General features: G+C 36.7%; 3 protein-coding genes across 10 annotated transcripts in view; 2 read left to right on the top strand and 1 right to left on the bottom strand.

Annotated features, from left to right (window-relative positions):
• Positions 1-2,426, top strand: part of LOC109108707 (glycerol-3-phosphate acyltransferase 2, mitochondrial-like) — a 41,711-nt gene extending 39,285 nt beyond the window's left edge. For all 4 annotated transcript variants that reach the window (XM_042762584.1, XM_042762585.1, XM_042762582.1 and 1 more), the window contains one exon: positions 25-2,426. In XM_042762584.1, the coding sequence (XP_042618518.1) occupies positions 25-147 (123 nt within the window). In that variant the 3' untranslated portion in view covers positions 148-2,426. The remainder of the gene's footprint in view (positions 1-24) is intronic.
• On the bottom strand, positions 2,324-7,524 carry LOC122145940 (fumarylacetoacetate hydrolase domain-containing protein 2-like). Of its 5 annotated transcripts, none has more exons than XM_042762590.1 (9): positions 7,412-7,524; positions 7,242-7,281; positions 6,053-6,315; positions 5,088-5,304; positions 4,783-4,842; positions 3,878-4,040; positions 3,656-3,764; positions 3,407-3,494; positions 2,324-2,507 (listed from the first exon to the last, which is right to left on the bottom strand). In XM_042762590.1, exons 2-9 carry the CDS (start codon positions 7,275-7,277, stop codon positions 2,445-2,447), a joined length of 999 nt encoding a protein of 332 aa, XP_042618524.1. In that variant the 5' UTR covers positions 7,278-7,281; positions 7,412-7,524; the 3' UTR covers positions 2,324-2,444. The 5 variants fall into 5 exon arrangements, with proteins under 5 accessions (XP_042618524.1, XP_042618526.1, XP_042618523.1 ...); XM_042762592.1 differs by having other exon boundaries at positions 6,053-6,254; positions 7,412-7,519; XM_042762589.1 differs by having other exon boundaries at positions 7,418-7,435.
• Positions 7,525-7,837: 313 nt separating this feature from the next.
• On the top strand, positions 7,838-14,389 carry LOC109095348 (putative aminopeptidase W07G4.4). Its single transcript, XM_042762587.1, has 16 exons — positions 7,838-7,953; positions 8,781-8,822; positions 9,861-9,951; positions 10,041-10,189; positions 10,380-10,488; positions 11,195-11,316; positions 11,440-11,539; positions 11,626-11,701; positions 11,909-11,994; positions 12,074-12,178; positions 12,260-12,335; positions 12,434-12,552; positions 13,047-13,130; positions 13,240-13,297; positions 13,375-13,556; positions 13,646-14,389. The coding sequence occupies exons 1-16, from the start codon at positions 7,943-7,945 to the stop codon at positions 13,772-13,774; spliced, it is 1,539 nt and encodes a 512-aa protein (XP_042618521.1). The 5' UTR covers positions 7,838-7,942; the 3' UTR covers positions 13,775-14,389.
• The last annotated feature ends 58 nt before the right edge of the window (positions 14,390-14,447 follow it).

The following is a 14,447-nucleotide window of genomic DNA, read 5'->3' as shown; positions in this document are numbered from 1 at the left end:
CGTTTCTCTGTTCCTGCGCTTTAGGTGTTGACTGAGGACAGGCAGAGAGGAGATGTGTATCTAGATGTCAGTCCTCTCTTCTCCCAGTGCGCTTACAAAGTGAAACTCTTGCAGTTTTTCAAACAGTTCATCTACATGTACAACTGAAATAGAAAAAGTTTGAAGAGAAGAAAAGTCAGTCTCAGCTGGAGATGGTAACATTAAGCACTTCTGAAATTCAGTTCTTCAGTGTTGTGTAAAGCATTAATTATGAATGGGTTTGGTTTGTTTTGCTTAGAGCACTGGCTTTTTGTAATATATGTGATGCTGAGGCTGCTTTTTTGTTAGTTTTTGTTATTGAAAGCCCAGGATTTGTTACATTATTTGTTAGATAATGACTATTCAGATGGTTAGATAATGTTCTCTGTTGATAAATTTCATCAAAAAGCTGTTTTGTAGTTATATTAGATTGTGGTGTTTATTATTTTTCTTTTGTTTAACTGTAATGAATATGTAATGGGCTTGGTTCAGTACATACATTTCTGATAATTGACCTAGCTGCAGTGTTTTTGTCATGGTTTGATTTATAGTTTAGCCACACAGCACTGCATAAAGTATTCTTTAAAAAAAAGAAAGAAAAGAAACATAAACCAGTACTTAATATACATTAAAAATATATATTTATAATTTTTTTTTTTTTTTTTTAGGTAACTGGTGAGAGGAAATGTCAACTCCATCAAAACTGCTAAATTACAAATAAATTGTTTGGGATGTTTAATTAATTTGAGTCAGTTTTCAGATAATTTGCCACTGACTGACTTGATTTAATGCTAGATTTATAATTACAAATATTTAACATTAGAGTATGCAATACTTTTGATATGATGGTGTTGACATTTATTTATTAAAAATGGCCAGAAAATTAAAAGAGGAACATTTTTACTCCATAATGTAAATAAACACCTCTGAACAGATCAATCCAAAACAAGTCCTCTGTCTAAGGAATCAGTGATTCCAGTGGTCCAGTTACGTTTCAGGAGGTTTTCACTAAATATAGAGTATCGATGGATAATGATGATGATGGATGCTACAGAGACAGAGGTACAGCACTATCACTCACTGGAAATGACTTGGGCTTTATATATACCCTATATCATCTGACAATCACACATATAAACACCCATCCATGCAACATGAGAACAGTTCCTGAGTAAATGTGCATTTACATACAACCATCATTCCTGTGGATCTTAATACTGAGCAACACACGAGTGAGTGGCCTTGACCGCGTTCATCTAAAACACAAAGACTAATGGACGGCTGCTGCTTGTAGTGCAGAAGTGCTGAATAACTCTCTAGAGCCACCCAGACAATCCATCCACAGACTCCACACACACAGCTAAGGAGATGGGAAAATAATAAGGTGATTAACAAGAAATAAGATAGGCAGAGAATTAACAGTTGGCCGCTGAACTCCGGGATTCACTTGATTAACACTTTCCTTTAACGATCACTTTCATTCCTACATTTATTATAATGTTTTAAAGTTGGCATGAAATGGAAATTCACCCTATCTATTTTGTGAATGCATCTTATATTGTGAACGATTCATCCATGTTTTTTATTTTATTTATTAATTTCATCAAAATGTCGCCACTCAGTCTTCCGGTAAAGCACCTGACTTCTCTCTGGTGGCAAACACCGGACTTCTCCAATCAGTTATTCTATTAACCCTGCTTCTTTTCTTGCATGTGGCTAAAAGCTCACAATCAAAAATGTGGAAATTTTTTTTTTATTTTTTTTTTATTATTTTGGTTTTTGAGTGCAACACCCACATTTCCAAATCCAATCAGTGACCAATGGATCCAAGTTCCATGAATCTTCCAATGGATCCGTTACACTCTGATGTACATCACAATATGGTACAAAACATCTGTCGCTAGTTTTCATCATAATACTTTGAAAAAAAGGTTACATTTCCTGCTTTTATTGGATTAAATGTAGTATTAAACTCAGGGTTCTCACACCTTTTGACCAACTTTAAGACTTTTTATTCATTTTTAATTATTTTTCCAGATAGAAGAATCAGAATCTTGCAAATTGGTCGTCTTAGTTTAAATGACAGTGTATTTTACCACAAAAATAAATTTGCTTTTGGGAAGCAAGCCTATTTAGCTCAAGCTGAGAACATGATTACATGGACAAGAAATAATGAAAGCTAGCGTACACAGGTCAGTAATGCCCTCTACTGGAAACCTGATCATGAAAACCTCAGTTTGACACTCACTTGAAATTCAATTCTTTATGAAAAACACATTGATGATGAGAATAAAAGGCTGCATTATAAAAGTGGCCCAGAGCGTAATGTTTATTGCCTTCTGTTAAAAAATAATCCATGTTTATGATGTCAATTTGAAATAATTCAAAATGTAGTTGTGGCACTTCAACCAATGTAGCTCTTCGTGTTACACTACTGTGTTCCGTATGGATCCGATCTCGTCAATCTGACACTCCACAACGTCTCCCCTCTGAAACACAGCATTAAAATGACTTCATTACAGTATACTGACTGAATGAAATACAAAATGTTAAAATGCTGCATTTTTGAGAATTTTTTAAACAGCTTCTCAAACAATTTAAAGATGCTTTTACCCAGTTGGACGTGTTTGCTTGTAAACCTCAGTGGACCAGATCAATTTAAAAGTGACGGTACATTCTTCAGCCAATCATGTGAGTCAAAATGTAACCGCTTCTAAAGGAACTAACACTTTGCTATTGTGTAAATTGCATTTATAATCACCCAGGATTAATGTAACAAGCTCATATTTGGTGTAAATGACGTGTGGCGTGGCAGCTGCTTTTCTCCTGGGCACGTCTGCTGCACACTGAATGAAGATCACTGAAGGTTTCTGATTTAACAGACAGCTGCTGTTCTGAAGGCTTGATGAGTTGCTTCAAATATTATTATTAAAGCTACACTGTGACTTTTTTTATTTGAAAAAAATATTTGTAGTATATATTCTATAGTATTTAATTTTCGAGCTACAAGTGTGGATTTTGCTGGAAATTTAAAGTCATTTGTTGTGCGTCACATCATCCATACACAGAGAAAAGTAGCTCTGCCTGTTAAATGTGCCTCTTTTCTTTTTAAACTTCTGTTTCGTGTGAAAACTGACATCACGACCACATCAGTAAGACCATTATGTTGTTACGCATTTCAGCTGTTCTCATTGTGTTAGTGTCAGCCACACTTTCCTGAGCGTTTGAACAGAAGGGAATCAGCCAGACTTTATCTGCGTATCAAGACAAAGGTTTCAGGTAAGGCTTTAAGCGGGTGTTAACAGCCGGCCAGGTGCACTGATTGTGGGTTATGACGCTAACCCAGCCATGTTGAAATATGCATTGATTTTCCTATAGAGGAGCTCACCTTTAGATACACAGGTGGATTTCTGAACACCCCCACACCTGGAGGCGTTCCGGTCAGAAACACATCACCGGGACAAAGCGTCACAAACCTGCAGAAAAACACCAATTTGACAAGTTGAGAAGCACATGTACAGAATTGAATACATTTTAAATGTTTGTTTACTCAACAAGGATGCATTCAATTGATTAAAGGTGACAGTAAAGACGTTTATTAGCATTTTATAAATAAACACAGAGGGAGCTTGCTTACTGTGAAACCCAGGCAATTAGCTTCTCAGTCCTAAAGATCATTTGATTGGTGTTACTGTCCTGAACCGTGGCCCCATTCACCAGACAGCGGACACCCAGGTTATGAACATCTGTTTGAACAAGTAGGATTGATCTGATTTGTGACCAGACATCATGCTAGTATTAATTGTCAAATACATCCATCTTACTTTTTCACATTTTTATATTTTCTCACTTTAAGTACCTTTGAGTGCCGAAGTGGTAACCAGCGCTGGCCCAAGTGGACAAAATGTGTCAAAAGTTTTTCCCAGCAACCACTGCTTTCCATTACGCTTCATCTGCCAATCACGAGCACTTACATCGTTCGCTACAGTGAAACCTGCAACATAGGAAAGGGCCTCCTCTTCCTGAGACAAATAGATACATTTATTTAAAACAAGGTTGAGGCGACTGTGTGAATGATACAAGAAATGTCCTGCTGCTAGGATGCTGAATTATACTTGAGTCTTTATTAACTTAACCCTGTAAAGCCTGGCATATAAAATAATAGTTAGTAAAATGGAGGAGTTCATTGAACCTTCAGACAAAAGTAAAGTAAGTTTTTTTGTTTTTTTAAAAAAAGCTTTTATGGCTCATATAATGAAATATGAAAATAGGGAGTTCATACTCAAGGTAAATACACTTTTTTTTCCCCCCATTTTATTTAGAGGCCCAAACTTAGCAAAAATATGCAATTTGATGCAGATGCTAATTATTTAATGCAAAATGTAGATTTTTATAACAGACATTAAATTAATGCATATATCAGTTGTCACTCTATATCTTCCAATAATATGTCTTGGTAAGATGATATTTAAATGCTTAGTTTATGATCAAAACTTTTTGATAGAGTAGGCTTTATAGGGTTAAATGTGTTCTATTGCATATTTTGACTGCTCACATTTAGCATTTGTCAAAAAAGCCACTGAACCTATAATTTCATGTCAATCTCATGCTTAAATGTGATTGTGTCCTGCAAGAGCTGCTGAAATTACACATGTAGTGTTTAATATACTGTAATAAATCTTCTCAATACAATCAATTAACAGAACATGTCCGTGTTAATACTCATACGTCAACAGATGGATATATAAATAATCCTTTTACTACCTTAATATGCTTTCCTTTCCGTCCAATCACAAAGGCGAGTTCCACCTCCCAGTCCACTTCCTGTAAATTGAACCGCCACAATGTGAAAACAGCTTTTCCCACCTCCCATTCTGCAATTTGAGTTTTTCAATATTCAATTTTGAATAAAATATGATTATTTTGAAGTTGGACACTTCTACGAACAGAAATCTGCATGTGACAGGTTCCAGCTGACATTACACCAGTCAGTCTCATACTGTAGTTACTCTAAGGTATGTGTGTCATTGTTGATTTAAAGTGACACCAGCTGTCAGTTTGAAACTCACCTGACTCTCCGCTGGGAGAATGATGTCATCATAAGGGCCAGTGATGGTGGAGGGGAACTTGCTGAATATGATGGGCTCTTCAGGAATCGGGGCGTTCTGTTCTAGGCAGTGGTCTTTATAATTCATACCAACACACACCACCTTCTCTGGGCCGGTCACCGGGGAGAGCAGCCTGACATCCGTCTGTGCCACCACATGCTGACCGCTGGACAAAGCCCTGAGAGCGAGAGATAAAGATGAATAAATGCTGTTTCCTTGACACTTTCTACACGTAATACATATCTTGAATGCCTAAATAATGAGCTAATAACATGTTGTTTTTTCTCATAAATATTACATTTTTGAGGATTCGTTCCACATGACATAGTGCAACCTGAGCTAACCTTTCCTTGTCACAAAAAGCGTCAAATTATCAGTTATTTTAAGTGACTTCTCGACCTTGCAGCAGTACTTTCTAAAAAAAAAAAAAAAAAATCCCTGTGTGTTTTTGTGTTTTTGTTTTGCAACATGTGTTTTTGGAGTGTTTTTTAAATATTAATAGGCAGGACAAGAAACTTCACAAAAATGTTTTCGGTGGAGCAATAAAAGATTAATGCTAAACTACTTTATTATATTTTTTAAGTTTTAGGTGGTTAATTATAAGATTATTTATTATATTTTTTATTATTTTATTTTATTGATTTTTTTTCCCCCACAAAAATATCAAATTAATATTTATTTATAAATTAAAAACATTAATAAATTAAATATTTATAAATTTTAAAAATTAATAAAAGGTATAAAATGTAGATGTTTATTAGGTTTATTGTATTTATTGTTTGTATTTTTTGATTTTTATATTTAGTATTTACCGGTATTTATTATACCGGTCATGTCTGGATATATTAATTCTAAAATGGTGACTGTAAAGTGTGCTCTCTTTGTTGAGTGTGTGTAGTTTGTGTTAAAGCGTGCATTCTTAAAACCTCTTAGCACAGTCCATTCCCTTTTCCCCCATTTCTAGGAACTCTCTCATAGTGGAAGGCATGGAGGGGTCGAAGGCTTTCAGATCAATGACCCCCTGACCTCCTGCCTGCTCCACCCCGACTCTGACGCCCCCCTCGCCTCCTCTGTGGCAGAACTGGACGAGTCTCATAGCGGCTGAGCTTGCGGTGCCTCTGACGGTGCCTGCAGAGAATACGGCATTGAGTCTTCTCAAACTGAGCTGAGAGATACCCAGAAATCTCATCTATTAGAAAACAGAGGGAAAGAGAGACAGAAAGAAGAAAGGACATACACAAGTGAAAGGGAGAAATGGACAAACATACCAAGAGGTGCAAGATGACAGGAGAAATAACGTGCCCTTCAAATAGAGTCACAAATATCATATTTAAGCACATAAATAACAGCAAAGTCATATTGAAGAGAGAGAAAATCAGACGGATGATCCATGAGTTGTTGAATTGTGACATTTGCCGTGTTGATTTAAAACACTGCGGAAGCACTAATCTATAACATGGATAATATATAATACATCTATATAGATCAGCAAGTGTAGTGAAATCTAATGATTGATTTTGCAAGTTATTTTGATTTTGCATGCTGAATTTAAATCTTTTTAAAGGGATGATACACATAATGCACTAACTCCAAGCAACATACATTGAAAAAATATAAACATTTTTAAAACTAATTAATTACAAAATAATAAACAATGAAATACCGTACATAAAAGCAAATTATAACAAACTAAATTCAACTCAAGGGGTTTTAATCAATACACTGCTTTATTTCAACGGCTTTTTGATTTAAATAAAATGTTTGAATTATTTTAAATGCCACAAAAGAGCCACTTTAACAAATCTGCATTTGTGTAAATAATATTGATACACAAAAATTCAGCCTCCTTGTTTTGCATAAAACACCATACTTAATCACTGGACTTACTGTGTAACACAAGCATATATTTTTGATACCATGTATAAATAAGTGATAAAGATAAGCTGAAGGCAGCATTATTTCATATATTTTGATTATGTAACAAAAATTCACCAGAAGTCAAATTACTGATTGCTTAAGACAACATGTTTATCGTTAAGATCATGCAAGGCAGTGCAGATAAGAGGTTACTTGTCCTTGCTTTCAGTTTCTTGCAATGCTGTGTGACAGTCTTACCTGATCTTGGTGCAAAAACTCAGCAGGTTTGATCATGCAACTAACAAAAACAGATACAAAATAAAGATTGCAAAATTATCTGATTGAAGTTTAATGTGTTACTCGCTGAACATCGCACTGTAATCCGACTAAAATTACATAATCTTTGTACTTTGACACAAGACACTCACACTCACTGTTGTCGCTGTCACGTGACTTCTTGATGTCCGGGTTCGTGTGAAAGAGTCGGATCTTTTCATTGCATCGGTTCAACAGGTGCACGGATCACGAGGATATAAAAAAAAAATCCCGAGGTGTGTCCTGTGCTGTTTTTATACAGTCTATGGTCCAGTGGGAGGAAAAGACTTAAAAATAGTTTTTTGAGCCGGTTTGCAATAAATTGTTCGAAAGAACCGATTCGCAAAAATGAGGCGGACTTCTCGTCACTGTGACTTCCGGTTTAATTTTGTAGTTTGTTGACAAAGACGTAATTTAAGGAAATACACGCGTGAGTTAAAACATTGAAATACATATTAAAAATCGCACATTTGAAAAAAAATTATAATATATTTATTCCACAATTTATATGCATTTTATTTCATTAGAATTGTGAAAAACTATATTTCCATAGCTCTCCAGTGGTCATGTGATTTGTGTTTGAACTCTGTCAGCTGACATCACGACTTCACTTCTGCAAGGCGAGAGAAGAAGGATCCGTGAAGATGTCTGTGAGGTAAGAGCTTTATTTAAAACTGGTCAAGTTTAAAATAGCTTTTATTAATACTGCTGTTTTCGGGGGGTATATTGAGTTTTCTGCGGTCACTGCATATCTGAATCTGTGCAACTGCAATCATTTTAAGTGATAATTGCCAAAAGCTAGATTATGCATTGCTGATAAAACATGCGTTAACTTGTTCTGTGGAGATTGTTTTTTTAATCTGTTTCTTGCTGCGATTTTTACTAATCGTATGTGATCAATCTTATGAAATCTTCACAGCGTTTAGAAAGCAGAATGAAACCGTCAACTTTGATCAATTTTAACATATTATTATTATGCATTTTATTAAACCAAAGTCTCCCAGTCACCACGCTGCAGCCCCTGTTTCAGAGTACTAAGTTCATGAAGCGTAATTAAATAACAGTTTCAGCAGAACAGTTCTTCTTTGATTTTGACAACGTTGAATAAATATTTGATATATGAGAAGTATTTCAATTTGCAATGTCAGCAGTGAGGAACTGTAAGTGCTGAAGGCGATTTATTCTTCCTAAATGTTTCAGTGAGCACTACATGTGAAGGAAGCATTTTCTGCAAAACAGAAGCTTATCCATGGTCCTTTGTCACAGTTTCAGTCCTTTGGACCCCACTACTCATGCCAAAAGACACTCAAATGTTAATAAAACATTATCAGAAATAGTAAGAGCAGCTGCAATGAGTCAAGCTAAACAGAAAATTATTATTATTATTTAACCTTGAAGAGATTCCATGTCTGTAAACGTGATACTAAGCAAGAAAACATTTGTAAAGGTTATAATCTTCTCTCTGTCTTTTCTTCAATCCAGTGTCCAGCCTCTCCAGTGTACCACTGACTGCAAGGACCAGAAGTTAGTGAATCTCTGTCTCAAACTCTCAACTGGATGTGCATTAGTGGTCTTGTGGCCTCACTTGTGCACGAGTGCTCACGAGCATTACAGATCACTTGTCAGCATCACATTACCAGCAGAGGAACTGAGATTATAATGAATCAGTCATCACTGCTGTTCCCTGAACTGGCTGCATTACAATCAACAGCACATAGACTTTAGACTTTAGACTGCTTTCTGTTAACTGACGTGTAAAAGTAGAGTTTATTGTCTTTAAAAGTGTGGCCCTCTGTAAACTCAACTACACATTTAGATCTGTATTTTGGGCCTGACTTTTCAGTAAAATTACATAAAACCACATGCATACATTTTTTTATTATTATTTATTTTTTTTTTTTTTTTTTTTTTTTTTTTTTTTTAAGTTTTAAGCATTTTATTAATTCTTTTTATTAATTTTTTCAATATAATTCAACAATTTGCCAGTGGTAGTGTTATTTTACTATTATTTATACACTGTTTTAGTGTTTATAAATTTTTTTCATTAGCTTTTATTTTTATATATTTAGCTTTCATTTAAATTTTACGTTTTAGCAATTTTGGTAAATGCTTTTGTCATTTTATATTTCTATTCAGCCTATTTATTTCAGTTGTAGCAATTCAATTATTATTTTTTAGTTAGCTGCCAATCCAACATTTCTTTCTTTCTTTTTAAAATAAATTTAGTTTAAGGTTTTCATATTTATATTTATTATGTTTCAGCTTTATTTCAATTAACAAAAATAATTTTTAATCATTTAATTTTAGGTTTAGTTAACAGCAAACAACACTGACCGTGGGGTATATTTTCTGAAAATAAGTATTAATATCTTTCACAATTCTGCTTCACAATTAAATTTATGTGCTTTCAAGCATGTTTTATACCAGAGAACAATACAACAATACAGATGAAGGAAATCATTTTTTTGCTGTGTAATAGTGAGTAATTATGGCACTGCTATTCTGCAGTTTCTATATTGTTATATTGTGAAGGTTCATTTGGATTATTCTTCTCTTTTGCAGTTTTGATGGCATTATCTTAATATGCCAAAGTCATGAGCAGCTCCCTGATGAGCTGGAGTGTTTGAAAGCACCATTACAGGACTACAGCACAGTCAGTTCAACTCCACAAACAACTAATCAGCCCTGTGGTTTATGTGCATTTCTTTTTATTGCACACATCTGTCACTCTGTCACATTCAGGTGGACTGTTGCATCGGTGAAGAGGTCGTGGTGGTCAAGGTTCCTGGTCTCCCTGGAAACAGAGTGGTGTTTGCCTGCACTGGTCCAGTGAATCGGGACTATGATGATGTTCGGCGGTTCAGTGATGCTGCTGCTAATGGCATTAAGAGGTGCTTATGCAAACATGATGTGTGTGATGTGTAATGATCAGTGTACATCCTGTCAAAACAACACTCTGTTTTTTTCTGTGTGTGTGTGTCCTTGGCCTCATGTTCTTCTAGGACACATTTCTCTCTTTGAAAATCATTTTTACTCATCTAAAGGTGTTATTATGTTGATCTGAATGTGTTTTTGTTATAGGGCTATGAAAGCTGGCATGCAGCGCCCTCTGCTGGTTTGTCCCCCACACAGCAGCTATGCAAAGAACACCCTAGTGGCTGTTCTAGGAGCCCTGCATGTTCTCTACACAGTGAGAAATTTTTTTTTTTTTTTTTTTTTTTTTTTGTAATTGATATTTTTACTTTTCACTTTATTTCATTCAATCATCAGAATGGTTACATATATTAAAAATTTCAGTTTCCTTAAAAAGTTATTTCCTTATTTATATCTTAGCAATGTTGGTATTGTTAACTAAAACTTTGAAAATTGTACTTAAAGTGATAATTCGCCCCAAAATGAAGATTTTGTCATTAATCACTTACCCCCATGTTGTTCCAAACCCGTAAAAACTTTGTTCATCTTCGGAACACAATTTAAGATATTTTGGATGAAAACCGGGAGGCCTGTGACTGTCCCATAGATATAAGTAAGTTACACTGTCAAGGTCCAGAAAAGTATCATCAGAATACTCCATCTGCCATCAGTGATTCACCCGTAACGTTATGAAGTAACAAGAATACTTTTTGTAAGCGAAGAAAACAAAATAATGACTTTATTCAATAATTCCTTTGTTATAACGGTCTCCTCTGTGTCTCTCCATTTCACCGTATTCTGTGTATGCTCTTCTGTATCATCCGTGCCACAAGGATGTGCTGTTTCTATGTGTATTTAGCTTTGATTTGAAAGAAAACAGCTTCTTGTGCTTCTCTTATTTCAGCTTCTTTGTTCTTTAGTTTTTGACTTTTCTGCTTGTCGGTTATCAGCGTAATCTAGTTATATTTCTGTATCATCATCAGCCTCTTGAGGTGAGGGAGCACAAGTCGCCCCCTCATAAGGTGGCTGTGCTGGGCATCTGGGTGAAGAACCAGGCGCAGGGAGAAGCCATTACTAAGCTGGCCACTGCTCTGGAGAGCGGCAGGTATGAGTCTGTGTGGTGTTATTTTAGCATTTCATATGGACAAAGATTTTGGATTAACCAGGTACCTCCAAGGATCCATTGTGTACAAAAATAAATAAAAAAGATAATTTGTGAATGGTATAGGCTTGTCTATCGTGACATCGGTGGCTCTGACCCGGAGCGAATGGCTGCCCCACGTGCAGCTGAATATGTGCAAGCAGTTTTCAAGGATAGTCCTGTAACGGTGAGACTTTATTGTGAGCATTTAAAGCTCTCTGTCTCATCTCAGTAAGAGCTGACATGCTTTATTCATCTGCGTGTCTCTGCTAGGTGACTGTAGTGAGTAATTTGAATACTCTGGAGAAGGAGTATCCCTGTTTGGCTGCAGTCAACCGCTGTGCTAACAGTAAGACTTTTTTTTTTTTTTTTTTTTTCAAACACTGAACTTATTTTCAATGCTGCCATTTAACCAAAAACATAAATAAATAATAAGCATTACAAATAATACAGCTAATACACATTTGTGTTCTTGATAGCTCAAGACTCCAGTTCTGGGTATTATTAGTGTGTTGTGTTATGTAAAGTGTACTTAAGGCTCATGTTTGTGCTTCAGCTGTGCCGCGTCACCAGGCCCGAGTGATCAAGCTGCTGTACTGTGGGGAAGGACCCATTCAACAGACCCTCATGGTGGTTGGCAAGGTGAGTTTTAGGTTAACTGTATTTGGACACCCAAGATAGAAGAGTTTCCAGTACATATGAACATTGTATGTTGTTGCAGGGCATTACGTATGACACCGGTGGAGCCGACATCAAGGCCGGAGGAATCATGGCTGGAATGCACAGAGATAAATGTGGATCTGCAGCTGTTGCTGGCTTCTTCCAGGTACTGATCACATATGCACCTGCTCATATTACTGACGAGAATATTAGAGTCTAATATCATTGCATGTTTGTTTTTTTTAAGATCTTAGCCAAGCTAAAGCCCAAACACCTGAAGGTTGTGGGTGCAATGGCAATGGTGCGGAACAGTGTCGGATCTGGTAAGCGATTTTGTGTGTGCATGTTTTGTCCAGTTTAGGTGTCTGTTGCTAAATGTGGGTCATCTATTATTATTATTATTTTTTTTACTCTTTGGCAGATTGTTATGTAGCAGATGAGTTGGTGGTGTCTCGTGCTGGTCGTAGAATCCGAGTTGGAAACACTGATGCTGAAGGAAGAATGGTGATGGTGGACTTGCTTTGTGAGATGAAGGAGCAGGTACTTGCATATTTCAGCATACACTCTTAAGTAGTGTGCATTACGATTTAAGATTTAAAGCGGCCCTATCATTGCATCAAGATCATTTTGTTATATGAAAAATCACTCTGACAGAACCAAAATGACTACTAAAACTAAGATGCCAAAACACTGAAATGTAGGAAGGTCTAATTTGCTTGTGTGTAGCACCTACAGCTCTGCATTTCATTTTAAAAGTTGTTAGTAATGAGCGTCCCTGATCACTTCTCAGTTTGCGCATTTCAGTGCTTTTATGAAAAAGTCCAAATATAATGCTTACATACACCAGTGAGATTCACATTTAAATTGTCTGGTTCAGCGTTCACTGTAGAGTTCCTCCGAAACCCTCCACCTCCCCCAGTTCCACCTGTCTAGATCTCCTACGGGATTTCTGATCACCTGTTCATGCAGCTGCATGCTATTAATGCATATCTTACATGCTCACAGCAGTGTGGACCTCTTGTGTGCTTCTTTAGGCATTGCAGGAGGTGTCTCCTCATCTCTTCACTATCGCCACTCTGACAGGACATGCTATCAGAGCCATGGGACCTCATTACTCTGTGAGTACTTCAAAATACTCCTACATATCTTCTGAAGGTTGAGGAAAAACACTGTGCATCACACATCAGTGTGACCATTTCCATTATGACTCTCCATGTGTCACTGTAGATCATAATGGATAACGGTGCTGCTCAACGCTCAGGAAACGCTCTGCAGTGGCAGAAAGGTAAGAAAAGCTAAGAAGCGTTTGTTTTTGCTATCATAAATGTAGCTACATTTGTCTGAAATCTGTTTGTGTGGCAGCTGGAGAGATGCTGGGGGATCTGTTCGAGGTGTCCACCATTCGTCGAGAGGATTACGAGTTCCACAAAGGGAAGTCTGAGTATGAAGAGATCCTGCAGTCTAATAACCTGCCCTCGTCAGCCACGCCGCGTGGACACCAGACGCCTGCTGCCTTCCTCATCATGGCTTCTGGACTGGATAAGGTAGACCAACACAAAATGGGTGTATTATGAGTTCAGGATTTATTTAAGATGTAACATTTTTGCTAACCATCTAAATGTTCGTCCCACAGCATGGCGTGGACTCGGACAAACCTCTGCCTTACTCCCACATCGACATTGCTGGATCCAGCGGCCCCTTCCCTGGTGTCCCCACAGGCGCCCCAATTCTTGCCATGGCAACAAAGTACCTGGAGCTTTAAATACACGTCCAATTATTTTTCTTGTCCTTCATTATTTCAGTAATTTCCGTCTAGTGCCATTTCTCGATTAATGGCTTTCATATCTGCTCCGTCTGACACGTTGCATGTAAGATGTGGCAAACCATGACCTACTTCTATCCCGTCTTGAACACTGTCCATTTTCTCATCTTGTTGATGCTCCATACGTACATAAATGCATCTCTTCACGTCCTTAAAAACCTCTTCACTCCTCTTTCACACAAAATCATCTTATCCAATTATTCTTCAGTACTGTGCACATTTTCCCTTTCTAACAAGCATTTACCGAGCTGAAAGCGAATCAACCAAACCAAAGTGTTTTATTTTCGTTCTTACCGTTCAGCCTTACAGTTTCTGAGTTGAACTGACATGTAAGAGGTGGGGAAGTTGAGCCGGTGATTGATAATGAATTTACTTCTGTGATTTTGTTTGGCAATACTGAGAGAAAAATAATGCATATTGTACAACTGTCCATTTTGTACTAGTATCGTTTTGTGTGTAATCAAGAAACAAAAGCATTTTGGCTGACAAAACGGAGCACGATGACTTCTGTATCCAGTCCAGTTTGACCATGAGAATAAATGTCTTTGAAAAGAATGTGTGAGAAAGTTTATGAAATGCCATAGTAATGCTTCACTGACAAAAGGACAAAGAA

Source organism: Cyprinus carpio, chromosome A8 (assembly GCF_018340385.1).
Source record: "Cyprinus carpio isolate SPL01 chromosome A8, ASM1834038v1, whole genome shotgun sequence".
Taxonomy (NCBI): Eukaryota; Metazoa; Chordata; class Actinopteri; order Cypriniformes; family Cyprinidae; genus Cyprinus; species Cyprinus carpio.
Note: the sequence above shows the minus strand (reverse complement) of the source record. Positions and strands in the feature narration are given on the sequence as shown.

Coding starts and splice junctions, on each gene's coding strand:
- LOC122145940 (XM_042762590.1), bottom strand. CDS start 7,277: ATGATCAAACCTGCTGAGTTTTTGCACCAAGATCAG. Junction 3,765..3,877: donor TACCACTTCGGCACTCAAAG/GTACTTAAAGTG, acceptor TTGTTCAAACAG/ATGTTCATAACCTGGGTGTC. Junction 2,508..3,406: donor ATCCACCTGTGTATCTAAAG/GTGAGCTCCTCT, acceptor GCTGTGTTTCAG/AGGGGAGACGTTGTGGAGTG.
- LOC109095348 (XM_042762587.1), top strand. Junction 13,131..13,239: donor CCATGGGACCTCATTACTCT/GTGAGTACTTCA, acceptor GTGTCACTGTAG/ATCATAATGGATAACGGTGC. Junction 13,298..13,374: donor CGCTCTGCAGTGGCAGAAAG/GTAAGAAAAGCT, acceptor TTTGTGTGGCAG/CTGGAGAGATGCTGGGGGAT.